Source organism: Melozone crissalis, unplaced genomic scaffold (genome assembly GCF_028551555.1).
Source record: "Melozone crissalis strain CALT ecotype California unplaced genomic scaffold, PUWL_Pcris_2 ptg000002l_1, whole genome shotgun sequence".
In the NCBI taxonomy this organism is placed as follows: Eukaryota; Metazoa; Chordata; class Aves; order Passeriformes; family Passerellidae; genus Melozone; species Melozone crissalis.
In genome coordinates this window covers 4,641,116-4,668,894 of record NW_026535780.1, presented here as the reverse complement: position 1 = coordinate 4,668,894, position 27,779 = coordinate 4,641,116, and the positions used below count along the sequence as shown (strand labels likewise).

Below are 27,779 nucleotides of genomic sequence, written 5' to 3'. Positions count from 1 at the left end.
CCCACCACCCTCTTTCAGTTATTTATGAGGAAGATCAACCCTTTGAATTTTAAACACCTACCACTAAATGCAACCTGATTACAGGCAGAAACCATTTCTATCAGGTTATTATCAGATTATCTTAAAGCTGTATTTCTTAGGGACAGAGATTCTCTGAAATTTCTCAAGAATTGACAAGCCTATTCTCTCTGCAGGGAGGCTTCAGAGCTGCCTCCATCTCCTCCGAGGGGTTCCTTTTGGTCTGCCCTACATTTTGCTTTATAGGGTACCATTTTCAGCACACCAGCTTCCAGTGACACAAAGGGGTGCAAATGAGAAGCTAACTCTCCAGGTCCCATGGCAGTGGCACATCAGCTGCTCAGAACATTGCTCGGCAGCTGCTGCAGGATCCCACGTCAGCTGCTCCCTCCCAGGACTCTGTTATGTGACTGCACTTGACACTAGTCATGCTAGAGGAACTGTTTGTACCATCTTTCTTTCCTCTGAGCAGCAGCAACTTATTCCATAGGTATTTCCCAAACTTCAGTGGAGCGACACAGTCAGTCAGGTGCAGCTGTGGCAGAGGAAGCGTGACAGAGCCTGGCCTGGTGGGACTTGCAGAGCAGAGCTCTGCTCAGAGATGGGTGCCAGAAGACAGGTCCATGGCTACCAAGCATAGCCTGGGTTTCACACAATGCTGCTTTCTCTGCTTACCCAAAGATATAGCTGACATTTTAGTGCCAGCAGCTGAGCAGTGACAAAGGCCCTCTAATTCTTGGTTTCCCCTAATGATCTTTGCACAAATCATTCCCTGCAGTAATTCACCCTTTATTGGAGTTTCTGCAGCTGTTTCAGGTCAGGGTCACTGTGAATTAAAATTTTCATTTGTCTGGGAGAAGGAGATTCATTTCTGCTCAAAATAGTGCACTTACATCTTTCCCTGGTGGCCCCTCACGACCAGCAGGACCCGTCACACCTGGCTCCCCCTGCAATTCAGCAAAAAGGGAAGAGATCAGCTCAAGGTCAAATTCAGACCAGTATCACCACTAGAAGTGATATGGGATTTCTGCGGTGTGACTGAGCTCAGTGAAAATTTTTTTAAAGCCAGCAAGAGCCTCGTTCATCTTATATGACATACATCTTATAAAAATAACTCAGAAACATCTCCTGTAAGTGATGCACACAGCAATGCTCTGCTTTCCAGCAAATTATTTGCTACTGCTACTGCAGGCACTGAAAACCACCAACACATCCATGATACAGAAGCTATCATAATGAGGAAGAGATGAGGATCTCCAGCACTGGATTTTTCACATAAGCTTCTGAAAGCAGAGAATTTTATTTCCCTGTAAAAAAGGCAGGATTACGTAGAAGAACAATCAGTTTTGTATTCCCCCTTTTAAACCAAGGAGCTCCAAACAGAGTGGAGAACAACTTTTCATGCAGGACTTGAGGTTTGGGTTTTATGATCCACATGAAACTAAGCCAAAGGGACATTTCTATTCACTTTTCTGTAAGTTTTGTACTTGAACTTATTTTGCACTTCTTCAGCATTTGTGGAGGAGAGCTAGCACTTGTCCAACAAGTGCAGTAGGGGTCCTCACTTTGCCAGCATTTTACCAGAAGGATGTGGCATGGAGACATCCTTGAGACTTACTCACAAAGGAGTATCTCAAAGGGAGCATCAGAGGATTGAGCTCCACCAGCTGCCTCACCTTTCCTGGAATCAGAAGTTCAGCAGAGCGAATGAAGCCAGCTGCTGTCATTTTTGTGCCATAGATGTGGCCCACAGTTGAAAACACTGTCATCAGCCACATGAAATGCTGTCATCATTTTTACCTACTGCCTCAGAAAAGGCAATTTCAATTCCCACAATCTTTCTCCAAAGGATTGTGCATGAGGTACCTGTTACTTACCCGGGGACCTGGGGGACCTGTATCTCCTCTCTGTCCTTTGAAACCCTACACAAGGGAATGAAATCAATAATTATCCATCACCCTGATGCAGGAAAAACTAAGAAAACTCTAGCTTGAATGTTCATTTAATACCCTTTCCAGATTTGCCAAAAGTTACTAGGGACTGGTCAGCATTGAGTAGCTGTGTCCCAGGGAGCAATTAGGCAGGGCCACATCACAGAAAAAGTTTTCCACAGCTCCTTGAGCTGTAAAACCAAGGCTGTGCTCTGTGTATCCCTGGTGTGTCCAGCCAATATATCATTTAACCCTAAACTTTACTGTCCCCACTCTTTCAGAGGATCTGTAACAGAACACAAGGGCTACAGCTGTGACTTCTGGTGGAGGCGTGGCATGAGGTTACATGCTTTAATTTCTAGATTAGGGATTTACTGTTCTCCAATGTGAAGGATTTAGAAATGTCTCTGTTCTATTGTTGCTGCTTATTTATATATTTTATTTAGTCCCAATGCCAGGACTGGTTATATGTTTGCATCAGTAAAGAACCTCATGATCCCAAGAAATGCTCCCTGACTACAGTACAGCGGGTGAGTGGGTGGAACACTTCAGAGCAGCACTCACCGGCAATCCTCTGGCACCTTCCCGGCCTGGCAGCCCTTGTTCTCCAGGCTTTCCCTGTGGGAAACAATAATGCTCGTGTTAGAGAGAGCCCCAGGTCCATCTCACTGCTGCTGGAAACCTCCCAATCCCCTCCCTCAGACACAACATCACTGAGAACTGTGAGTGCCCAGGGTTTGTCCAGCAGAGTTTAAGACTGCAGGGAGAGCAGCAGGGACAGACCTTCCCAAACACACTTTGAGCTGCTCTGTCACCTGCACTCTGAGCTCCTGAGGCACCTCACAGCTCTGGATTGGCACACGTTTGCAGTGTCAGAGCTGCACCAACACCTAATCAGCACATGCAGAATTAGCATCTGCACACAGAAATGGTTTGGTGCAAACACAAACTATCTGCAGCTTCTGTGAGAAGCACTCCTCTACCTAGCAGTTATCCTAATGCCTTTGGCTGTTCCCAAAACCACTAAGTCCCATTTGGCAAGTCACAGGAAGAGGCTGACAATGCCTGATACTTGAAGCACATTCTTCATGTAACACACACAGTTGCAAGAAATTACATCCACTGCCAAATTTATTAACATGGCCTTTTAGCTAACTTTGTAGCTCAGCTTTTTTCCCTCAGCAAATGCAAGTAATAGACTAAGTAGAGAAAATCAAATATAAACTCTAATTCTGGGCAACAGAACTGTCTCAGAGCAATCCAGAAAAAAGCTTCTTTAAAGACTCCTCTAAACTTTTTATGCCCCATAAACTTCTATCAAAAGGATGGATCACTAGGCTTAATGTTACAAGACAACCTTCTTTCTCTGCAGTGTTTAAGACCTGTAAAAGTGGAGTCACTAAGTTTTAGTGTATTTATGGTAGTTGTAAAAGTAAAAGAACACAGTTTCTTCTCAAGATTGCTCATGTGTCATGCCTATAAATTGCTCACGACAATACAGTTCTTCTGGTGTTAAAAACAGATGTGCAAACAGGCTCCTTGTTCCCCCTAAGGAGTCCATAGATAGGCAGCTTCAAAAACAACAACTGGATGCAGCTTCTGATTGACTGAGCAAAACAGTTTTAAATGACATTACCGGCTCCCCCAGAGATCCTGGTTTGCCATCTTTGCCATCATTCCCAGCAATGCCCTGTAAAATGAAATGCAAAACAGGGTAAAATTGACAAGGATGATTGGTGGGGGTTTTGTCAGTGTGAGAAGTATGCTCATCATGACATGCTTATGTTTGCCTAAATCTCCAAACCCTCCCTACTTCTATAGCTCAGTCATAAACCTCTCCCTGCTACACCCTGTAATGGCATAACCTCTTTCCCTTTCCCATATGGCAATATTTCCCTGTCCAGCAAGGTGAGCAGGCCAACAATCTTAAATCATGATTCTAAAACCAACTGTTATAAATCATTATAATGCCATTATCTTCAGGTAGGCTACTTTACAGTAGAATTATCTCTGGCTTTATCCTTATGACAGATTAAAAAAATCAAAAAATGTTGTACTGTTACATTTTCCAGAAGAGAGGAGTCTATGCCCAAGGTGCACTTGAATCTGAGTCAGTGCAAAGGAATAATTTTGACTGGATTCAGATAAAGTCAATGCCCCAGTCTTTGAATCCTTGTGCCCTTACACTGGAGTTATAACTTGATTTCTGTGCTCTGTATAAGAGTATTCCTTCCAGTGAGAAGACAAGCAATGAACAGTCCTGATTCACATTGTTATTAACACTTTGCTTTAAAGTGATCAAAAACAGATCCTGGAACAAAACAAATACTGTCCTGGAACGAGGACATTGCATCAGCATGACAGACACTGCTACAGACCATGCATGGCTCTCAAAGCACCTCAGGAGTGTCACCCCTTTGTTTTACATACCTATGTGTGCATGAATAATTTAATGTATTGAATTAGAAGGAGCTTAATCACACTCACTGGAAGTCCAGGCAGTCCTGGTGGGCCCTGTGGACCTGGGGGACCATCTTTGCCCTGGAAAGAAAGAACAAACACTGAGGGTCAGGCAAGTTCCTCAGAGGCTTCTATCAGATGAAGATTTATCACATGTAGAGTCTGATGAGACAACTGTGAGAAGGTGGTCTTGTAGCCCATGTCACACAGTCTATGAAATTTTCTTGAACTCCTTCTATTTTAGAATGGATGGCTCTCTTTAAACACAAAAAATTCACTATTATTGAGTTCTTTCCAATTGAGAAACCTCTGAAATCACTCAGATTTTTTTTTTTCTGAAGCTTAATTATATTTAATATTTCATCCTTAACTTCCTGGGTGAGGAGTCCTGCCAGGAAGCAGATGTGTATTTCATACCTTTTAAATGAGTAATTACCAGAAGTGCCTTGCTGACCATCTCAAGAAATCTCCTTACCCCACAGGACTGGACAATATCACTCCAGATCTTTCACAGTGTCACAATCTTATCATCCATTTGAAATGGAATTTCAGCCAGCCTGTTCATTTCATCTCTGGCCTCTCTGAGAATGCTCACTGATTTCATAACAGCCATCAGAAGGACCATCACTGTTTACTTATGATGAAGTTCAGGTTGTGAAATGGCTCTGCAAAAGGCACCTTGTCCCTTAGGAAACCTTGCTCTAGAAATCTATAGTGGAATTACACAGTTTTACACCGTTCCAACTCAATAGGGAGTATTCTTTAGGGAAAGTTCATTTTCAACTTTTCAAACTGAAATTAGCATCAATCAGATTACCTGTTTCTCCCAGGATTTTCTGATGCATTCACATAGAAGCATCTGAAAACCCTTAAAATGAAACAGCAATGCCAAAATTCTTCATGGGCTTCTCAAAAAGTTATACCTGTACTGGTATTTTTTGTGGTGCCAGGAAATAGTGCCAGGCTCCAGCATCTCAGCAGTCTGTGCTGTGACATCCTTGAACAGGTTGCTGGTTATATTTTGACAATCCCCACACAGAGTTCAGGTATCAGCCTTAGGTCATGAAGCATCCTAACAGATTTAGAAATCCTGTTCTGGCAGCTAAGAGATGTTAATAGCAAGGAGAGGCAGACAAGAGGTACAAAAACCTCCACAGAGGTCCCATGGGCTGGACTATCTTCTGGCTAACTTGGAATTTCATTGGTGAGTAAAAAAAGTGCTAGAACAGTAACCTGTGGTTATTTGTGGAACTTTTATTTGCAGGCTGAATATTTTGGGGAGCTTTCAAGGGACAATGCATGGATGCCAGCTCGGCTTTACTTCACAGACATAAATTCAGGTGAAGCCAGCAGTCAAGCACAGAGCTCAGAGCTTACCATGTCTCCTGGGTTTCCTGCTGGTCCTATTGGTCCTGGTGCCCCATCTGATCCCTAAACAAAATAAAGCAGAAACAACGTTAATGATTAATGCATTTTATATGTTTGTCAACACATTCCATATCATAGCTGGCAACTCTGGAGCTTTCTTTAATCACTCAGCTTAACATTCATTCCATTTCTTCATCCATCACTGAAAAGCAGTGCCAACCTCTGCACTCAATCAGCCTCCAAAGCCAGAAATAGTCAGATATTTGAGTTTGGTCTTGGCTCTTCCTTCTGAAAACAGGGGACAAGTAGGAAAAAGCCAATCATGACAAAAATAACTCTGAAGAACAGCAACTGTGGGAGAGCAGAAATTATGAAGCACACACTGTGGCAGGCAAACTCCTGGAGCCACAAGTCAATGCAGACAGAGGGAAAAGTCAGCAAAAGCTGAAGAACAAAACTGTATAGGGGACATCACATTTTGCTCTGTTTTGACAAGCTCAGTTTTACTTTTCCTTTGGCTGTCAGTCTGTTCAGGAGGTCTCATAGGACAATTTAAAGTGTTTTAATCCCACTGGTTCAGCTCTGTAGTTGTAGCAGTATTAGGTTAATAGAGACACAGCAAATGTGTCTGTTATTAACTTCTCCTAAAATAATGCTCATGGGAGCTCAAATCACTCACAAAGCAAGTTCATGTGCTGTCACAGCAGCAAAGCACCCAGCATCCTTTAGGCACTGATACCATCTGAATATAGAATTTTAATCTAATCCCCCTTTCTGGTATGTCCTGTCATTTAGTCAGTGCAATGGGAATTCAGGCTGTGCTGATCCCCAGAACAGATGAAGGGGGCACATCCTCAGCACAGCAGAACCAAACTGCACTGTAAGCAGCAATATGAGCAGTGATGACTCTGGGCAATGAAAGGTGGTTTGGAGAGAAAAGTCCTTGACTCAGAAAAAATCCCCAAATTTGAAGGGAGTAAAGCAGGAGAGCCAGCAGGAGAGCCAAGTGATCTCATCCCTGATCCTGCACTATCACCCATTTTTAAATACAAAGAAGCATAATTTTATTCATGGAGACAGCAGAATCTAGGAATGAGGACTGTGATGGAGAGGGACATGTAAAAGGCCTTTTAATTCAAAAGTAACTCCCACAAAATGAAAATTGGAGAAAATCTTGTCTCATGCCACTGTGCATAACTGAGAACTAAAATGGTCTTAGATCTGCTAGTTCTAGACTAACAACTTACCCCACATACAGGAAAGCACCTATACATGCACTAAATAGTCCCTATGGAAGAGTTTTAATCATCATCTTTATGTTGTATAAAGAGAGCAACTGAAGCTTAGCAACAATTTACAGAATGAGTTGAAGCAATCAGTGGAAAGTGGCCAATGTATTAAATAGCAATTACCATGAGTGGGGAACTCAATCACACTCAGGGGATCATGAGGAACCCACTGGAAAATGCAAATTCACTGCACAGACAGATGGGAATGGTTCCTTCCACCACATGGAGCTTGCAACATCCTTTATTAGCCAGAAACTACAGGAACATCTTTGCAACAGAGGAACTTACAGGTGGACCAGGGTTTCCAGGAGCTCCTGAGAAGCCAGGCATTCCAGGGTGGCCCTGCAGAATGAAATCAGAGACTTTCTTTATGTATTACTCACCTATCTACTTTTATAAAAGTTAACTAGTGATTATTGTGAAGTAACACCAAAATGAGTCAATTCACAGAGAGCTGATTATAATGGAATAAAGGCTTTTTAAAGTCAAACCTTGGTTTTCAAAGCATGCATTTCAAAAATAACATAGTTAAATTTCAGGTGTACTTCTTCCCATGCATATTTTAGTCTATGCTAATGGCAGATGAGAGCAGATATTGTGGAATTGCACAAGACAGGAGGTCAGTTGGGAAACTAAGCCTGTTTAAAATGTCCTAAAAATGTCATTGAAGAGGTGCTGATTTGCACCTTAAACCAGTGACTCAGCTCTTGGCAAAATTAACTATGAAAGTTTAATTTAAACCATTCTCATCTTTCCTGTGGCATCTCAGTCCCTCCTAAAAGAGGTCCTCCTTACATTTATCTTCTAAGACAAACAGACACACTGGCTTTTTCACCCCATGGACACCTGAACTCCTGGAAATCATCTAGGGATTATCCAAGGAAATGAGGAAGTGTTAGGTAATGTAGAAAATTTAAAGCATTCAGTCCAGAGGTGAGGAAACAGATGATACTGGGAAGTTTTTATTGGAGATGAGGATGGAATCTGTAGAGCTATGGTTCCACTCTTTGACAGAGCCCATTTGGGGTCTGTCAGTGATGAAGAGCTCCCATCTTCCTCCTCTGCCTCTAAGAAGGATGCTCTTGTACAGGCATCATAGGAGTTACTGAGGAAGGACCAATCACAGTGACAGCACTGCTGGAAAGCACACTCTGTTTTTACCTGTTCACCTTTTTCTCCTACTTCCCCAGTCATGCCACGATCTCCTTTAGCACCCTAGTAATAAAAAAAGAGCCAATGAAAGTCAATGAGATTCAGTGTTGTGACAGCTTTTTGACCTCTCTCATAAAGCACTTGGACATTCAAGAATAAAACTCAAGAATCAGGACTGAGCCCTCTTAGCCCTCCTCTTAAATTCTTCTCTAGACTTTCACTACCAGTGCTGGAGCCAGGAATATATGTAGAAAATGGCCTCTGAGCAGAGCCAGCATAGCTGGTTTTTAATGTTTTATTATCATAGGCATAAAGATGAATTGCACATCCTTAAAGACCAGGCAGGTTATTAGGCACTTCACTAAATCACATTTGATAAAGAATCATCTGGCCCAACAAAGGTGCCCACACCCTTCAGGGACAACAGCAATAAAACCAGCATTTCTAAGGTGCAGCCAGAAAATTCATAACCAGAAACTGCTCCCCTCTTTCTGTTCTAGAGACACAGGCAGAGACAGCTGACTTAAATGTGCATGTGTGCATTACCAGTGCTCACAGTAAGACTAGCCAGTGAAAATTGCTGAGGTAAAGGTGAGCAAGGTGTGAACAATGCACAGAGCAATAATGAATTGCTGGCCATGGAAATAATACACTGGTTTGCTACATGAGAGCTAGGAGACAAAGGGGAGAAAGAGGGTTGCAATTTATTAATAAAAGAGCTCTAATGCATATGGCCAGAAGGAATGAAGCTGTTCATGAGCAAAGATCTGCAATTCTACTGCTCTTCTTTCAGAGCAGGACCTAATAGCTTGGTAAGGACAATATACCACAGAGTCAAAAGTGCAGAACAATTTGGGTTTTCCACTGCAAGGATCCTCCTAAGATACGCAGAAAAGAGTCACAAAGACTGACCTTGTGTTTGCTCCTTCCCAGGGGTCTTCAAATGCTTTTTTTTTTTTTTTTTTTTTTGAGAACTGTTTTTATTGAATTCAAGTTAGACTACCTATCAGTTACTTGATTTGACTTTATGTACATGTACAGTTTGAAATGTATCCTGTTATTTTACCTAACTATGCATTTTTCTGGTTAAATCTCTGCTTCCTTATGAAATATAAGAAAGCAGCAGAGAGATGGCCAGGTATGTCTCAGATTGCTTGGCATTTCTGTCAGTTATTGGCTTTATGGGTTACTAATTCTCTTGTAAATTTTATCCTGGAACATACTTTCATTTTGATCAACTCTATTTACTTTTGAGATTGTGCTGCTCTCCCCACCACATTTTTAATTGCAAGATCTGAAATTATTTAATGAAACTCTATTAGCTTGTCCTGCACTCTAACAAGTGCAAATACAAAGATGTTAAAATAGCAGGAGCTATTTTAGACAGTAAGTCGGTAGTGAAAGGATGTCTGAAGGAAACTGTGGTCGACCATTAAATCACCTTACCTCTCCCTCATTGATTTGTTTTGATTTATTTAACATTAGGCAGTTGTAAAGGTTTTAACTGTGGCCAGGCACTGGCATTGTGAGCAGACTTGTGGCAGCCCTCTTTATGAGAAATGCTTTAAATATGACATTATTGGAATACTTCAAACAACAGAAGTTTTATGTTCACCTATGTCCTAGACCATGAAGCAGCACCATATAGCTAAAAGTTTTTCCTGTATTATGTTTCAGGAAATACTTGGAGTTGTTGGTAAGACCACCAGGGCAGATGGTGTGTTTGGAGCCCAGCAGCTCATTGCAGCCTTAACTGAAGTGATTCCAGGACATAAGATTCAAAAAGGAGAGGGACAGGCACGGTGGCTACTGCTGAGGCTTTAATTTCTTGCTCACCTAATTTGAGTTGAAACTTACTCTCAAGTCTATCCATCAATGTAATGAAATTCAACAAGAAGAATCAGGCCTTTTAGATGTGGCTGCCTGTCTGTGTGTGAACAAAGGGATGGTAGAAGACACTATTAAAGTGAGACAATCCCTCATGCTATGGCCAAGGACACCTTCTACTAAACCAAGCTGTTCAAAACCCCATCCGACTTGGCCTTTAACACTTCCAGAGATGGGGCATTCCCAACTTCTTTGGGTAACCTGCTCCCAAAATAGTTAGTGTGACTAATTAGTCACAAATAAGCTTTCATCAGACAAGTGAAGAAAACCAACCAACCTTTGGGCCATCAAGCCCAGGTGGGCCTGGAGGACCTCTGGGACCAGCAATTCCCTGCAATGCACAAGAGGCAGAGGTAAACACTAGTTTAGTTCATTGACTCCAGAGGCCTTTAAAAAGGATTCAGCAGATTGTTGATGAAAAAAAAGCCGATCATCTTATAGAGAAACCATCAACCATATTAACAGAAGAACAAGGTCCCAGCAGATGCAGGCATGGTGACCCCCTCAGCTCTCTTACCGGTTTCCCATCCTGGCCATCTCTCCCTGGTGGTCCTCGGAGACCTTTATCCCCTTTGAAACCTGGGATGCCTGGCAGTCCTGGAGGGCCAGGAGGGCACTCACTGCACACATCCTGGGAGAGAACATGGGAGAACACGTCAGCAATAGGCTGCAGGCACTTAGCAGACCCTGTGGACACCCACTATGAATGCAGCACTGTGCTGCTGATGTAATTCTTAAACCTTTGCTGTTTTACCTCAGGATTGGGGTGAATTTGCCTTAAAGAACCAATGAGGGCAGTGTGAAGCAGAGTGAGGGTCAGCAGCTGAGCTCACACCTGCTCCCATGGGAAGTTTCCTATCAGTTCTAGGTCCTAATTGGTAACCTAGGATCAGGAAACCAAGGAAAAGTTTTTCCTGATAGGGAGGTCAGGAAAACTAGAAAGACTATCAAGAAAAACCTTGGTTTGAATTTACAAAATCACTAGAAGCCTTTGTCTGCTCCAGGCTGAAAGATCTGTGTTACTGCTTAGAGGGCAGGTTTCTAGGGAAAAATCAGGTGCAACACAATGTCAGAAAGGGTTCTGCAGGAGAAATTATTCAGCAGCCACCTTGGCTAAGGACAACTCATCCAATGGAGTTTGTGAATGTTACAGTGTCCTGGCCAAATTTTATCAGGGAGAATCACTACCTCCCTCCTTCCAAACATCTTTGAAGCATGGTCTCAGCAGTCTTTACATTCCAGCTATCCTCAGGAAATTGAATCCATCTATGACATTTCCATTTCAAAGGCAGACTCCCATCAGTAAAGGGGGAATCCTGCCCATAAGAGCATATTACAAAACAGATCATCAGGTGGAGAGCCAGGAGCCCCTGCTACAACACCCAACTCTGTCAATAATCTGTTGCAAAACTGTGGGGTAAATTGTCCTTCTGAGTCTCAGTGCCTACACCCACATTTGTCTACTTACAATGTAAGTGCTTGAGAAACACCCATAACAGCAGAGCCCTAATTTCACCTGGGATTTCAAGGTGCTGCTTTCTGTACCAAGTGTGGAGTGAAAAAATACCAAGCAGAAAAAATGCACAAATGTGTTTAACCATAATAGAACCAAAGGAAGGAAATGAAAGAACATCAAAATGACAATCCTGTACCCAAGAATGAGTCTCTTGCTCTTGTCCAGATCAGAAGTCCCAAGAAACACCTTACAGTAAAACCTCCAGAACAATACTGGGGTCCACAAAACAAAGACAACTCTGGAGTGAAGAGTAATTCTACAGCAGCAATCTTAAAAGGGCCCTCTGGTTAATGAGGTTGGTAAGAGAAGGTAATTTTTTTGTTTATTTCAATCAATAAGAAAAGATTTCTTGCCAGGTTTAAGACAGCTTACAAAACTCACAACTTAACCCATGTAAATCTGTAGAGATTTTTCAGTCAGCACCTATCAAAGACTGACTAATTTCTCCCAAAATTCTCTACATGGACAGTAAAGGCAGACAGATTATCACTTTTGAATCACAAGTATTTCTGGGGTTAATTACCTGCATCCTTTTAGATTCCCAATGCAAACTCAATTCCTACCCACAATTACCCAAAATTACTCCAGTCACTGTTGAAGGTGGACGTGAAAAAACCCAGCATTTTATTAAAGTGGTTTCCATTTTCTGGTTTAGATAATGTAACTTGATAATGCTTATCTCTCCTTGGAATGCATGCCTCAAGAAGAGCTGAGAAAGCCTTAGAGATGTTACAGAGAACTTTTTAGGTCATTTCACTGCTGGGGAAGGGATTTTCATCTCCACTGTAAGCTCGTGTCCCAATACCAGTGCAAGCAGGAGACTTGTCATTCTTGAGCTTCAAAAGAGTGTTTAAAGACACCTTTTGCACTTGTAGTTCAGACATTTTGCCATCACAGAGTGTTAGGTCTGAATCAAACAGAGACATAAACTCCCACCCTCATTAAAGGCTGATTACCTTTACCAGGAGATTTATGTCCTCTGGAGTAAGCATGGGTGGGGAACCCTGTGGAATGAGAAATTCATTACTTCAGGCAATTTTAAGAAGCATCAAGACATAAGAATTTTTCCTGAACATGTTCTTGGATTCTCACTGGTTTTCTTTATCCTGTCTAGGATTCAATGGGCCAAACTTGTACTTCCCATCCTACCCTACCAATGCTTTTCATTGGAACCTGAGATGAGTTCTTGCTGGTACTGTACAGTGGTGCTAAGGAAGTGCCTTTAAAATTTTGGCTTTTATTTACATGCAGAATATCCAGCTGTTCTGATACCATTCCAAAGCTAAGCCTTTAGTGGATCTTAGTCTTTTTTCTACTGCTCTGCTGGGAAAAACAACAGTGGAAAAGCACCCAAGTGCACTTCTGAGGTGAGGTGTACAGGTGGAAACTGAGTTAAAAGGAAGATGTAACACAGAAGTGAAGTTACATACAGGTTTTCCAGGAGGTCCTCTTTCCCCTGGATTTCCAGGTACACCCTATAGATCAAGAAAAATAAAAATATTGTGAAATTATTATACAATAACCCCCTGGTTGCTCTTGCACTCTGCTGACTCATCTGGACGAGCACACATTTTACTTTCTACTGCTGAGCAGTACTACTCCTTGCATGAGACAGAAAGCAAACTCCTCCAAATATCTGCAACTTGAACATCCTCTCAAACCTTTGCTAAATTCATTTGAGTCACACAGAGACTGTAATTGCTTTAGCTTGTCTTCTGGTGATAGGAAACACTATGAACTTTACTGGTGTGAAGGATGAAGCTTTAAATCTCTGAAGGCACCTGTCAACAAGCAAAATCAATTTGTTTGTTTGGTTGGTTTTTTGTTTGCTGAGGTGTAGTGGTATCCATTTTCTTGAGATACCAGCTTCTCAGAATTTTATGTTCAGAAAGGCAGGATTAGGAAAAGGGACAACCTCCACCCCTCAGTGTGCATCTCTTACATGTCGATTACTAAAACAAATCAAAAACCATGTCTAAAAATTTTTGTAAAATCTTTGCATAAAGTAATGCTCACTTGGGAAACCAAATATTTTGAACAAGACAGCGGGCTATAGCTCAGATGGTGACAATAATCCTTGCAGAGGGGTTTTAAGATACTCAGTGAAATTTCCCTAAACCATTTTCGGCTGAATTCCTGTATCCACTTGGTCCATCACCCTGTGTCATCACTCAAGCAAGTGCATGTTCTATTCATACTGAGCACCTTAAAGAGCATACAGAATTTACTACTACAAAAGCTGTCCTAACTGATCATTTTTGTTTCTAAAGGAACAGTTTCTAATGACTATCTAAAAAGATCTTATTTGTGTTCAGCTTTGTTGATTCTACAGAAGCCCCACATGGGGTTTTCTCTTGGATGGTTCCAGATTTGTCACCCAGGATGTTCATAGAGTCATAGAGGAGTTTGGGTTGGAACGGACCTTCAAGATCATCTCATTTCAACCCCCTGCCATAGGCAGGGACACTTTCCACTATCCCAGGCTGCTCCAAGCCCCATCCAACCTAGCCTTGAACACTTCCAGGGATGGAGAAGCCAAAGCTTTCTGGGCAACCTGTGCCAGTGTTTCGCCAACCTCACAGTAAAGAACTTCTTCTATATACCTAATTTGAACCTACTTTCTTCCAGTTTGAAGCCATTATCCCTTTTACTGCCACTCCCCTTGTGTGGCAAGAAAAAGGTTGAAAGTGGAAGATCTGATGAGAAGGGAAAAACAGAGTTGTTTTCACTAAAGATGACCTTGCAGCTAGAGAATGGTAAGAATATTCAGTGTGGAAAATTTCACGTTATGTTTTCTTTGCGTTGTTTTCTGTCTGTCCTGAAAAGTGGAAGTTTTATAGAAGATAACAAAATGCTGTAAAAAACTTAAAAGACATTACTCACAGGCTGGGGCTTGCCTGCTGGAGAAGGAGAGATAAGGAGCTATGAGGTTACCCTGAGCACTTTTTGCCCCTGCTAAGATGGAACAAACTTAGTAGTGCATGTGTCCCCATTCTGCCAGAGTGGTAATGGAATAAATCTATTCTTTACACTTCAGCTCTGGATTTTGGCTGTCTTGGTTACCTATAGCTTTCACACTTGGTCAAAAATCCCTCTCCATCTTTCTTCAAGGCTCCGTTCAGGTACTGGAAGACCACAAAAAGGTCACCCTGAAGCCTTCACTTTTCCAGGCTCAACAATCCAAATTCTCCCCACCTTTCCTTGTAAGAGAGTTGCTCTATCCCTTCACTTGCCTTGGTGGCCTCCTCTAGACTCTCTAACAGTTCCACATCCTTCCTGTGCTGTGGACCCCAGAGCTGGACACAGCACTGCAGGTGGGGTCTCACCAAAATGGAATAGAGAGCCACAATCCCCTCCCTTGACCTCTTGGCCATGCTGGTTTTGATACAGCCCAGGACTTGATTGGCTTTTTGGGCTGCATCAACACCTGGATGCTGATCAAGGTACAGGTGGCTTTCAATCAGTCTAGGCTCAGCAGGAGCTACTCTTTGAGACTATCTAGTATTTCCTTATGGAAAGTTCCTTTAAAATTTGGTCAAATGCTTAGCCAGGAAGGGCACTGGGTGTTCTTTCTGCCACCTTGTCTCAGGTTATTCCACTTTGCCAGTCAGTTCCTTGCATTATTTACACAGACAACCAGATGGGGATTAATGACTGAAGAGCACTGTGTGTCATGATACACCACAATTGTAGCTACAGGGCAAACTTGAATTTCATCCTTGAGTCTCACTTGGTACTTAAATCCTGTATGTCTTGCCAGAGGAGAGAAAAAAATGGGAAAATATATCAATTTTCTTTTTCATGTCCACAATAAATGCTTCTGGATGAGCAAAAACCTTTCAATTACCTTGTCATTCTAAGAGACAAAAATTAAACACACACTGAAATGGACCTAAAGTGGAGCTGAAGTAGTCCTGAAGTTCATGGATGAACTCTTGTTTCCTGAGGAATTAAACCCTCTGCAGGTGAGAACAAAGAGAAGACAAGGTCTGAAGAAGATGTTTAGCTCACATTTCTTCCCAGAATTCCCTCTGGGGAACTGAGTAAATATAAGTAATCATTTTAGTCATTTATAGCCCTCCTTCTTCCACAGAATTTCAAGGTGAATCCAGAGAACTGTGCATTGTTCCCCAAGTCCCTTCTTTTTCACAGATGCTGTCAGGTCATGCTTTTGGCATCTTCTCCACTGTGTTCTCAGCCACCTCTGCAAATGGGAAGGGGGATGGCTAAATAACAATTACACAGATCTTATATTCCCAGACCTACTTTGTTCAGGAAGACTCACACAGAACTTGCTCTAAAAAGTGTGATGCAAAGCAAAAACTTGAGCCATGAGAACAATCCTGGATCAGAAAGCAAGACAGAAAAGACAGTTCAGAAATGTCTTTCATGCTGACTAGTAGCACAGCTATAAATATATGCCATAGGGCTCACTGACAGCCTTCTGCTTTGGGATCTGAAATATGAACATGGCACTAGCGGTGTAATCTGAGTATTTAAAGATCTTTTAAAAAAAGAATATAGGAAAAGACTTCTTAGTTATGTGAAAAGACATGCAAGGAGAGAGTGAATAAAATGGAAATCCTTGGAAAGGATTAAGCACAGCTATCATGTCCACATGGTATCAGAGTGCCTAGAGACAAAAAGGGATGAACCCATTTTCTTGCATGCTGTATGATGTGGAGCTGGTGATGTCTCTAAAAGGGTGGAAATGAGACAGAAAAAGAGATTAAGCTCTGTGCCATGGCTGATAAATCTGAAAAAAAACCCTGAATCCCCAGGAAAAGTTCCCCAGAAAAAGAGAAAGGTACAAGATTGCAAACAGAGAATGTCCATTGAAGAATGCTTTTGTGAGCCAAATTGAACAAACCAGATGTGGATGATGGCATTTCAGCATGGTGCATTATCAGAGAACAGGCCAATGGAAGCAGAGTCAGAAGTAGAGAAGTATTGCTGGTCTGTAGAGGTCTGGAGTTTGAAAAGGCTGACAAAAACAGACAAGCTGCAAATAGAGAATTATAGAACATCCTGGGTTGTAAGGGAACCATAAAAAATCAAGTCTAGCTTCTGGTCTTGCACAGGACAATCCCAAGAATCACATCAGGTGCCTGAGAGTGCTGTCCAAATGCTCCTTGAACTCTGTCAGTCTTGGTGCTGTGTGACTTGCCTGGGGATCCTGTTCCAGTGTCTGGCCACTATCTGGATGAAGAACCTTTCCTACTATCCAGCATAAACCTCCCCTCATGCAGTTTCACATTTCTCAGAGCAGAGTGAAAATGTTAGAATGAAGATATGGAAGTTAAAACTGCATCTGACAAGATAATAGGGGAGGAACTGGAAAAGAGAAAGCCAGAAAATTCAGAAAAAAGGAAATCAGTCTGACCCAAAACCTGCATGGCACAGAAAATAAATGTTGCTAACACGATGTGGGGAAATGCACAGACCCAAATAACAACCAGTGCTGGAAAACTCAAAAAGTTTGAACACTTTCAGGAGATTGCAGCCAAGAGTGAACAAAGAAGAACATCCAATGAGTGGTACAGCACACCAGTACAGGAAAAATATGTCGGCCATGAGGAAGTGTGATGCACAATATCCAGAGCATCAGTCTGCAAAATCTGACACACAGGAATGGTCTTTAAATGGGAACTGATGGAACCTGCTGCTGATAATGTTAAAAAACAATATTTAGCTTAGTTGGTTGGCAAATGGTGCTAATTATGCCAAGGTTGTGGGTTTGATCCCCTCATGGCCCATTCACTCCAGACTTGGACTCAATGAGCCTTGTGGGTCCTTTCCAATTCAGAATATTCTGTGATTCTGAATTAAATGCTGGTGCAGTTAACAGGCAAAATCCTATGATGGGGAAAATGATGCTCAGGTCAGTGGTGATTGTGAAAATACTCAAAGAAAGTCTGTAAGGAAAAATAAGTGTATAGGGGAAGGAAGTGTGTCAGTCACACAGACATATGGTGGGATAGTTCTATTACAAAACTGAAAATTAAACTTGAAATGCAATATCTTAAATCTTGTTAACCCACTTACTGTCTCTTTATTGCTGCTACATGCCACAGCAATAAAGAGACAATAGGTGGGTTAATAAGTGTACCCTGGTTTGGGGTGTAAGTAAAACAAACACAAAGGCTCCTTGGAACTGTCCTTCTAACAGGATGGGAAAATCAACCTCAGAATAGCAAACTGTGCTTTTCAAATCCATTGGCACTAATTTATGCATCCACAAAGGTTCTGCAATTATGAAAGCAAATGCAGGGGGAAGATGAACTTCTCAGTAATGCTGGAACTTAGTTACCATAAATAATTAACCTAATTAAAAAGTGATTAATTCAGTGTTTATGTTAATTCAAATTATCATAATCAAAATACAGAAAGATCCTATTTAACAGGTGCCCTCACTGTTAATAGGAGGATAAGAGAATATCTCATTCAGATTGTTTCCTAATCTAAGGACACTAAATAGGTGTGTTGAACAGAAACATTTTATCTCCCAGCAGACAGGCAGGGGAGAACAGATGATTTCCACAACATGAAGTGTAAGAGCGGCTGGCCAGAGAATATCTGCTCCTTTAGAGGTATCTGGTCAATAATCTTTCTGAATACAACAAAGGCAGAGAAGGAGAAAGTCATAAATTAGAATTTCAAGGACACAAACCTGACCAAGAAAAAGGATGGCGGTGATGGGAAGCAAACCTGGACATTCACACTAATTGATCAAGGCATGTGGAAATATGAGGAGGCTTAGTGCAGCAAGGTTACCACATCCAGGACCTTGTCAACTGGGAAATTAAGGGAAAAGGAGGAAATCAGAACCTAAATTTTCAGAGACACACAGAAGAAGCAGATCTTGTCACTGGCAGTAACTGATGGGTCATCAAAAACCATAGCCTGCACTTGCTGGGAGAGCAAACTGGACCTTGCAATGATCAGATTGTAAACTGGGGGACATGAACTGGGAGAGCTGAGGGACTGACAGAGCTGGGGAGACGTATGAGGGGCTGTGCAGGGGGAGAGAGAGGAACAAACAAACAGAGGGTAGACACAAAAGGGTATAAAAGGGGCTGGTAAACCAGAGCTGGCTGAGCATTTGTTTGGCTGAGCCCTGCACCTGCCCACTGTGGCTTGTCCTGTCATTTTACATTTTCTAATAAACCTTTTCACAGAATCATGGAATGGTTTGGAAGGGACCTGAAATCCCATCTCATTCCAAGCCCCTGCCAGGGGCAGGACACTTTCCACTGTCCCAGGTTGCTCCAAGCCCCATCCAACGTGGCCTTGAGCACTTCCAGGGATGGGGCAGCCACAGCTTCTCTGGGCATTCTGCTCCAGTGCTTCACTACATGCACAGTTAAGAATTTCCTCCATACATCTAATTTAACCAGGCAGGAGGGACCTGCTGCATATAACATCACTGAACATGGAGAAATACTTTTTTATAATTCTCAGACTAGGAGATTGGCTAACTTCTCCAACAGAAGGTACTTAAGGCTACACTATTTTAATGCTTGATACAGGAATACTGACAGATTAAAATGTGATTTGGATTTTTTTTTTCTCCAAAAGCAAGAGAAAGTAATTTTTAAGTGACTGAGGTCCTTAAAGTAGGCACAATGTGTAGTAGTTCTGTTATGGAAAAAAGTAGTTATATTATTAGGGAAAAAGAACCTTAAAAATGCACACTTTTCAGGCTTTAAGAATTGGAGCTTTGGTTAATCAGAAAAAGATGCAAATTTAAAGACAAGAATATTATATATATGGAAGCAGACAACATGTCCCAGCTTTGTCACAGAAAAAGATAATTCATAGGGATTTATGGACATAATGAACTATAGAGGACAAACAAATAGCAAGGCTTTTTCTAAGAGAAACAGAACAAGGCCAAAGCAGCACAATTGTACTGCAAAACAAGGCAAGTATCTTCAAAACCTAAATTTTAATAACAAAGACACTGTCCTGAGAACTCTTGATATTAGATTGAGTAGCCAACAGATGTTTCAAAAGGTGACTTTGGGCTATCCCAAAAATATATGACACATGGTTTTAGGGGACCAGAAAAAATCTAGAAGGTGGTCATGTAAAAAAATCCAATGTATTCACCAGTGGGGGAGAATTCTGACCAAAGCTATTGCAAAAATAGCATTGACTCTTTCATCTCCCCAAATGCAGTTGTAAATCTGATTTGCTATATCAGAGAATGCAACTGATAGCAGGCACTTCCACAAGCATCTGATGAGTTTGCAACTGGAAAAATAATTCAGAGAGTAACTTGATGTATGTAAATGTGATTTAAAAGAATTTTCTAGTCTCAGGAAAAAAAACCATTGAATACATTTGCAAAGGCCACAGCAAAGTACAAGACACTGAGGCAAGTCATTCAGGCAATTGACACTGCATGGCTTGGGAGTTGCACAGCAAATTCATATTAGCAATTCAAATTGGAGCTTTCCTATCCAATGATATCCTGTTTGAACACAGCAGAGTACAAAAATGGACATGTTTCAGAGGATACAGGAACACTGCATTGGCACACAAGAGTGCAGAAGCAGAACAAAAAGTTGCTTATGCTAGTTAAATAAAGACAGAGATCAGGGAACTGCAAATGCATGATCTTGTCAAAATAGGTTATCCCTGCTGACACACCAAGAAATGTTGGAATGTGCCCTGTACCTCCAATTATACCTTCTGAAACACAGACAGAATGGTTTAACAAGTGATCACACAATGCAGAAAGGTTCTAAAAGACATATTGACTGCAATTAAAACAGTGAGTGTAACAGAAAATGTGTTTTATAAGTAGCCTGAGGAATGTTTGTGTTTGGAATAATTTTCTGCAGGGAAAAGAAAAATGTAAAGACCTCAGTGCTGCATCTCCAAGAGTTGACCAGCCAATGCTGATCAGAGCAGAGCTAGAAACAGACTCCAAAAAGCTGCCTTAGGCACTCTCCTCACACAGTACAGCTCTAATAAACCCATCTATCTTATCTCCTATTCAAAACATCTTCATTAAAAATTTCAAACATCTGAGGCAAGGGGATGAGATCTAGGGACAGGCAGCAAGACACAGTCAATCCCAAATCTCTGGCTGCTCAGGGACACAAGGGACCATTTCAGCTATCAGGGGCTCTGGAAGAAAACCCTGGCTCAATCATTGGTCTTGGGACAAAGAATAGAGTCAGAGAATCTTGGAATGGTTTGGGTTGGAAGGGACCATAAAGATCATCCAGTTCTTGTGCTATAGGCAGGTGTGAGAGCTTAAATGAGACCTTAAATGAGCTACAGCTGCAGGCAGGCCTGGAGACCCTTTGGTTTTGGTTACAATGCATTATAGACTTTGCTGAGCATCTTAATACAGTAGAACCAATCTATACCTTAACTATTATCTACAGCCTATCATAACTACTGTAACTACCATTTTCATGTTACTGTTATCCAATCACTAGAAGTTAGTACATTACAGTTTAAGCTAGAAGTTGTTTTTCAGTTTTCTTGCAGTGGAAAATTCTGAGACCTTTTTTCTGTTTGCAACATTTGCTGACTTGTTTGCCTGTGCTATTTTTCTGTTTGGTAAAAACATCTTGCTGTTTGAGGTGGGTTTATCCTTTGCCCTAAGTCATAAAACCCCCTTCTAACTAACATACCCTTTGTCTCCTTAGTTATCTAGTAAAACTGGCTCAGCAAATCTTTTCTTCTATGTCAAAACTTGCTTGCATCTCTATTCCTTCATCAGACTCTACATTCAAAAATCTTTCTGCTAAGCATACATATCTGTGAGACTTTCTTGTCAAACTTTCATCGTTCCCAAGAGGCAGGGACACTTCCACTATCCCAGGCTGCCCAGAGCCCCATCCAGCCTGGCCTGGAACACTTCCAGGGATGGGGCATCCACAACCCCTCTGGGTATAAGTAGGTGGGAAGAAAACAAGACCTTCTTTCCACAGGAAAGGACCCCCTTTAGGCCACCTGATGGATGTCAGTAAAGCCACACCAGGGTTGGAAAGTGCTTGCTGTGAAGTTGGTGAGAGCTGGAACCATTTCAGACATGACAGCATCACAGAGCAGTGCTGAGAAGGAGAGTTCCAGGAGGTCACTTCCCCCTTTCCATAGTGTTCCCTTAAACCCAAAGATCAAGCCCTTCCAAATCTTCAGAGGCTCCTTCAGAGGACTGGTTTCCACATCATAGAGGAAAAAAAAATTCTCCTCTTTCTGATGCAGCCCTGAAGTGGAAGCAGAGAGAGGGGCCAGCTTTCCCGCTGGGAGTCTGCCACGTTCCTCTCTGCTCCTCAGTTCCATGACTCACCACTGAGACAGTGGGAGCACAATGCACCAAGAGGTTAAAATGTCCTCAAAAATGCACAATAGCAGCAGCAAAATGAACTCACAGAGAATTTAACAGCTGTGGCCCTGTTTTAACAGAAAGGGTACTTATCTCAGTGGATTCTAAGAAGTTCCTAGAGAGCCTAACCACCATCCTTTTCCAGTGTGGGATCTTTCTCCAGTTTATGCTGCCAAGTCCCTTCCCCAGTGTCATTTTAAAATGGCTCAGTGATAAACCCTACTTTCTTTGAAGCAATCCTCCTTATTCCAACTATTTTCCCCTTTGACATCCTGAATTGTAGAAGCTCCAATTCTGAAAATCATGTCCCTTGGACAATCCTAGTAGCACTCAAAAACTGCAGTTGATTATCAGCACAAATTTTTAAGGAAATTAGATTCAAGCACTGACCAGCTTCTTGAGCACTTACACTTTAATTTTACTTACATCCTGGCCAGGAGGCCCCTGTGGTCCAGGGATCCCAGGCACACCACGGGGACCCTGAGAGGGAGAGAACAGACAAACCCAGTAATGTGAGCAGTATTTGTGAGGTGCTTCTTAGCTGAAGAGAAGAAATCCTTAACCTAATAGTAATTGGTGGAAAAATTAACCAGAACCTACACAAGTATGAGAGAGTTTAAGAATAAATATAATTACAGCTCACACTGCACTATCCTGATATCAATAATTTCTGTGCCTCAAGGGACTTCATGTGCATCACTAAAGTCAATCGTTCCATACATTGATTGGAGAGGTAATAATGACTCTTTACAGGAGGCAGGTTTTTGAACAGGGAGAAAGTATGAAAGAGCACAGGATAGTAGAGGAAAAAAGAAGGTCCATGTCTGTCACTGCCACATTCTCTGAAAAATCCCCTTGCCCAGGATTCTTCTCCTGGGAAGCTGAGAAGCCTCAGAGAAAAAGGAAAAACAATAATTATCTCATTTTGCTTCTCCTGTGTTTTGCTGCTTTGGAATGTGGTTTTGAGATTGTTTATCCAACAGGTGGTTGTTTGATTGGTTTCATGTGAATTGTTTTTATTTAATGACCAATCACTGTCTGGCTGTGGTGGGACTCTGGAAGAGACCATGAGTTGTTCATTAGTATCTTGTTAATCCTTCTGTTTGTATCCTTTCGCTATTCTTTAGTATAGTTTTAGTATAGCATTCTTTAATGTAATATAAGTACATAAAATAATAAATTAGCCTTCTAAGAACATGGAGTCAGATTCATAATTTCCTTCCTGCCATGGGGGACTGTGAAAACAGCACACATCTCCTCAGTTCCAGGCTATGACTCTGCTAGGACTGGCTGCTGTGCTGGAAATTCAGGCCAGTGTCTACTGAGACCATGGAACACAGTTGTTTGTGCCACACCAATGGATTGCATCCTTGAAAAACTGAATGTTCAGGGACTAAAGTGTGTTTGTTGAATACTGAAATCTGTAAGATTTAAGTAAGAAAAATGTTCTAATATGGTTTCTTTTAAACCTTTGAGGCCTTGGCTAGAAGAAATATGCCTTGAATTATGTGCCTTAAAATAATTTTTTGAAAGAAGGGTGAAGCAAGTCACTCATTATTTCCCTTTTAGGACTACTGACAGGTAAAGAAATATTTCCACCAGGCCAAGGCTCTTGATCAACTCTTTCTCATAACCCAACAGAGCAGACAAGTACTGGTAATACACAGAGGTTCTGGTGGATCAGCCACCCTGTGACCATTCCTTAAGAAAAACCAAAGCAATGACATCTGCCCTCATGAAATGACTGGCAAAAACATAATTAGTGTGGCTGTCCCCTCCCCAGAGAATTTGGATATAGTTAGAAAGACATACTGTACCAGTGACCCTTTGTCTCCTGGGGGTCCTGCAGGGCCCTACAAACAGAAAAGACACAGCAATCAAAACACTGTAAATTCTCATTTAGCAGGGTGGGTCCTGCATTAAGGCATTATTCACTGCACTCTGCACTCCTGAGTGTGGATGGGTGTGCACTGTGCCCATGGACATTCCATGCTCCTGGCTGGGTCTGGAGACACAGAACCACAGTACCCACACATCTCTTGGGCTGGGACAGGACAAATCCCCCAGGTTCTGAAGACCACTACATTCAGCCACCTCTTACACAAGGAAAAACATCCCACAGGAATTCTGTGCTTTTTAATTTAGGTCAAAGCAGGGGGAAGGCAGTGGGCTTGTGCATGCTGTTTGTTTGGGGATGCAACTTAAAACGTGCAGCTGAGTAGAGGAAGCCCCTGGCAGGTACCCACTTCTACAGGAACACCACAGAAGTGATGCAGTGCCACATCCATCATGGGAGACTCAATCTGGTATTCCAAACACACCCAAAACAAGGTTTGAATAAATTGGCTACCACTATAACTCTGCTCTCCTTCTGCTTTCTGTTTCAGGCACAGCAACTCATTAATCCTCACAGTGTCTCCACGAGAGAAGACACCTTAGTGCATGTTAAAGAAATGGCTTAATGCATAATTTAATTAATGCCCACAAGGCAAGACAGGGCAAAATTGAAATGTTTCTACTTATACTGTGCATCCATGCAGTAGGCAGCTTCAGCATAAACATGTGAATTCACCCCAGTTGTCCAAGCTGTCCCCTACTCTGTTGGAAATAACACACTCTGCTAATGCTCAAGTTTATGGCTCAGTGTTATGTAAATTGTAACTCAATACTTCAGCAGATAAGGTAAAAAAAATCCTCATCTATATATACTTTTTGTGCAGGAAGCAAAGCCTGAGAGAGGTTAAGGGCAGAGGAGGAAACAGGGTGAGGATTCCAATTAAAAAGAGTTGTTGGCTCTCAACTCTGAAGCTGAAGTATTATAAACACAATTTTGTCACATTGCTAAAAAGAGTAGAGGCTGATGTCTTTAATTCAGCGTGTAATATGCACTGAAGCAACTCCACTGATTTTATTCTGTGCTTTTTTTTACTGTGGGATTCAGTCTTTGTGACAGTCTGCTAGATTCAAGGTTATACAGAGTTTTTTTTTTTTTTCCAATTCCAGTCTTTGCACTGGAGCTGAGGTTATGATGAATCTATAGTGGAAAAAAGCCCATCATAATAGTGGTTTGGTTGTTTTTTTGTTTGGTTTTTTTTCTTTTTTTTTTTAAAAGAAGCATTTAGTAAAACAAATTAAATAAATAAAACATATCATTTGAGAACAGTGTGGTGTGTAGGTGGCTACACATCCTGACAGTGGGCAAATAATGAAGACACTGAAAAAACCAATCTTCTGGTGTGAGACAAGAGATGTCTGCATTTGGAGTGAAGTCCTTAGTCATTTGTGTTTATGGAGATGAGGATGCTAAATCCCCAATGAAGAACAACTTTGTCATCCTGTGTACATCAAGATGCAGACATGAACTCATCTAGCCCTGGACTGAATCTAAAAATCTGTAATTAAAGACGATCCACTAGCTAGTGATTTTCAAACAAGCCAGATACTCATTTGTTAATTTAACTTTAATTTAATTAATGGCTGAACATTGAGAAATGCAAGAACACCACTGCTCCTTAGATAAATCATAGATAAATCTATAGATCCTTGGATAAATCAAAGGACACCCAGGAAACCTGCAGTGATTGGTAAACTTGTGAGGACCATAAAAGTCATGATCACAGTGTGAAACAGGATCAACCCTGTCTGCTCTAACTCAGAATTCAGCACGGTGAAAGCAAATATTAAGTGGACATACACCTCAGAAAGCCAGATTTTTCAACTCATTACCCAGCAATATGACTTATCATTTCAAGGCAACTTCCTCTACTAATTGGGACATTTATATGTAGATAAACAGATATAATAACCAAACATTGATGACTGGTTCAGGATCGTCGCATGTATGAGGTATTGCAAAAGAATGCAAGGGCTCAGATGTCCTCCTGCAATTACAGCCAGAAATAGCATTTGCTTCCTCCTAAACATATTTCACTAGCAAATTCAGGGCATAACTGGGGGTCTCTGAGCAGGACTACTGCCAGAGCACTGCCAAACCCCCCTCATTTCTAGACGAGTTGTACATGACAAGTACTGGAGTGATCAAAGCCCAGCAAGAGGAAAATCCAAATTTTCCAAGCAGACTCCCATATACACCATGGGACCAACTGATAGTCAGGAGGGCAGAGCTGGATGAGGTCAAACCTACCAAATATTTGGGGGAAATTATGGGCAGGAGGCCCCTCCTGGAACACAGCAGTTTAAGCAATCTGATTTTGTATTTTGCTATTGGAATGTCTCTGTGTCACTGATGTGGGCATGTGTGCCACACTCATCCCTTCCAACAGGGCTCATACAACAGCAAGGCTGTGACTGTGCAGGAGACCAGAGCTGCTGCCTTGGCACAGATCTCCTCTCACATCCACAGCCAGTGTGCCAGGATGATGCACAAAATTCAGGAATGACAGTCCTGATAAAATTCAGGAGTGACACCAATCAATCCCAGAGCACTTTTAGCCCTCATAACAGAGATGTGACACATGAGCCACAAATGGCAGCCTCTGGACTCTTCTGGAATCTGCACCTTCAGAAGGCAAAATGTCCCACAGGCTCTCAGCACAGCTGAGCACAGGCAATGCATTTCCCAGGTGGCAATGCCTGATTTTTCACCTCATTACAGGTTGCAGCAGGATCTGCTACTTACAGGGGGTCCAGCCAGGCCAATTCCTGGCACTCCTCTGTCTCCTGGCTGTCCAGGGAGGCCAGGAGCTCCCCTCTCACCCTGAAACAAAGGAAAGAGTTAAAAGCTTTGTGCACTGATGAGAAAATGTGCTGAAATGTAAGCAGGTGGTACACCAGAATGTCACATGAGTACATCTGGTCCTGGTCCTGCCCACAGAGGGACAGCATGTGGCAGCATGGGGACATGGCACAGTTACTATCTCATCGTGCCATGAGTGTCCTTTTCCCCCACAGGGGCCCCAGCTCCCCTCTGCAGGCTCAGAGTGTTCACATCACATCACAGAACTGAGAGCAAACACAATCTTTGCACGTGTGTTCATTTATTTTAGTGCACTGCATCAAATTTCCAGCATTTCACAGAATCACCAAGGTTAGAAGAGACCTTCAAGATCAGCAAGTCCAACCACCAGCCCAGCAGCACCTCAGTCACCCCAAACCATACTCCCAAGAGCCACATCCAGAACAATTCCAGAACCAAGGACTTCACCAGGGTAGCAGGAACTTGCCTGGGCTTGGGGAAGCACTAAGCACCAAAAATCAATTTTCTCTCTCTGTGCTTCTGTGGTAGAAAGCTAAGGCACAAAAATTGCTGAACATAGATCATTTATCTGTTGAAGACAGGATTAGGGAAATTTTGCTGGATCTTAATATTCTCCTGTCCTTTACCAACATAGGCCTACTCACAGAAGTGAGTAAGTAAATAATTATTTTGGTAAAATAATTGTCAACACTTCTACCACTCTCTCTCAAGCACTGTACTACAAAAGGAGAGCTTTCCCTTCTAAAAAACAGATTTTCAAAGTAAAACTTGAATAGCACAGAAAACAGCTTGACATTGTTCAATGTACACTGCAGACAGAGGGCTAAGAAAGAATTCAGCTGTAAGACTTTAATTTAACATCTGTTTTCTAGTTATAGGGAGAAATCAATAAGATATTTATGGATTGCATTGCAGTTGGGAGATTTGGTCTCACGTTGGCAGTAGATTTATAACAACCAATCTTATTTATGCTATTTATTATGACATTATTTCTAGCCATATAGAAGCATGATAGAAAAATTATTACCTGTGGATTCTGCCCACTCAAAATTAAATCTGCAATATCTCCTATTTTCCCCCTTTCTTGCTTTCT

General features: G+C 41.9%; 1 protein-coding gene across 1 annotated transcript in view; it reads right to left on the bottom strand.

Annotated features, from left to right (window-relative positions):
- COL22A1 (collagen type XXII alpha 1 chain) overlaps positions 1-27,779 on the bottom strand; it is a 217,508-nt gene that overhangs the window by 19,397 nt on the left and 170,332 nt on the right. Inside the window, exons 41-55 of the mRNA XM_054281552.1 lie at positions 26,609-26,686; positions 23,787-23,822; positions 22,396-22,449; positions 13,052-13,096; positions 12,578-12,625; positions 10,623-10,736; positions 10,383-10,436; positions 8,228-8,281; positions 7,355-7,408; positions 5,787-5,840; positions 4,437-4,490; positions 3,586-3,639; positions 2,514-2,567; positions 1,896-1,940; positions 912-965 (exon numbers count right to left, since the gene is read on the bottom strand). Coding sequence (XP_054137527.1) covers positions 912-965; positions 1,896-1,940; positions 2,514-2,567; positions 3,586-3,639; positions 4,437-4,490; positions 5,787-5,840; positions 7,355-7,408; positions 8,228-8,281; positions 10,383-10,436; positions 10,623-10,736; positions 12,578-12,625; positions 13,052-13,096; positions 22,396-22,449; positions 23,787-23,822; positions 26,609-26,686 — 852 coding nt within the window. The remainder of the gene's footprint in view (positions 1-911; positions 966-1,895; positions 1,941-2,513; positions 2,568-3,585; positions 3,640-4,436; positions 4,491-5,786; positions 5,841-7,354; positions 7,409-8,227; positions 8,282-10,382; positions 10,437-10,622; positions 10,737-12,577; positions 12,626-13,051; positions 13,097-22,395; positions 22,450-23,786; positions 23,823-26,608; positions 26,687-27,779) is intronic.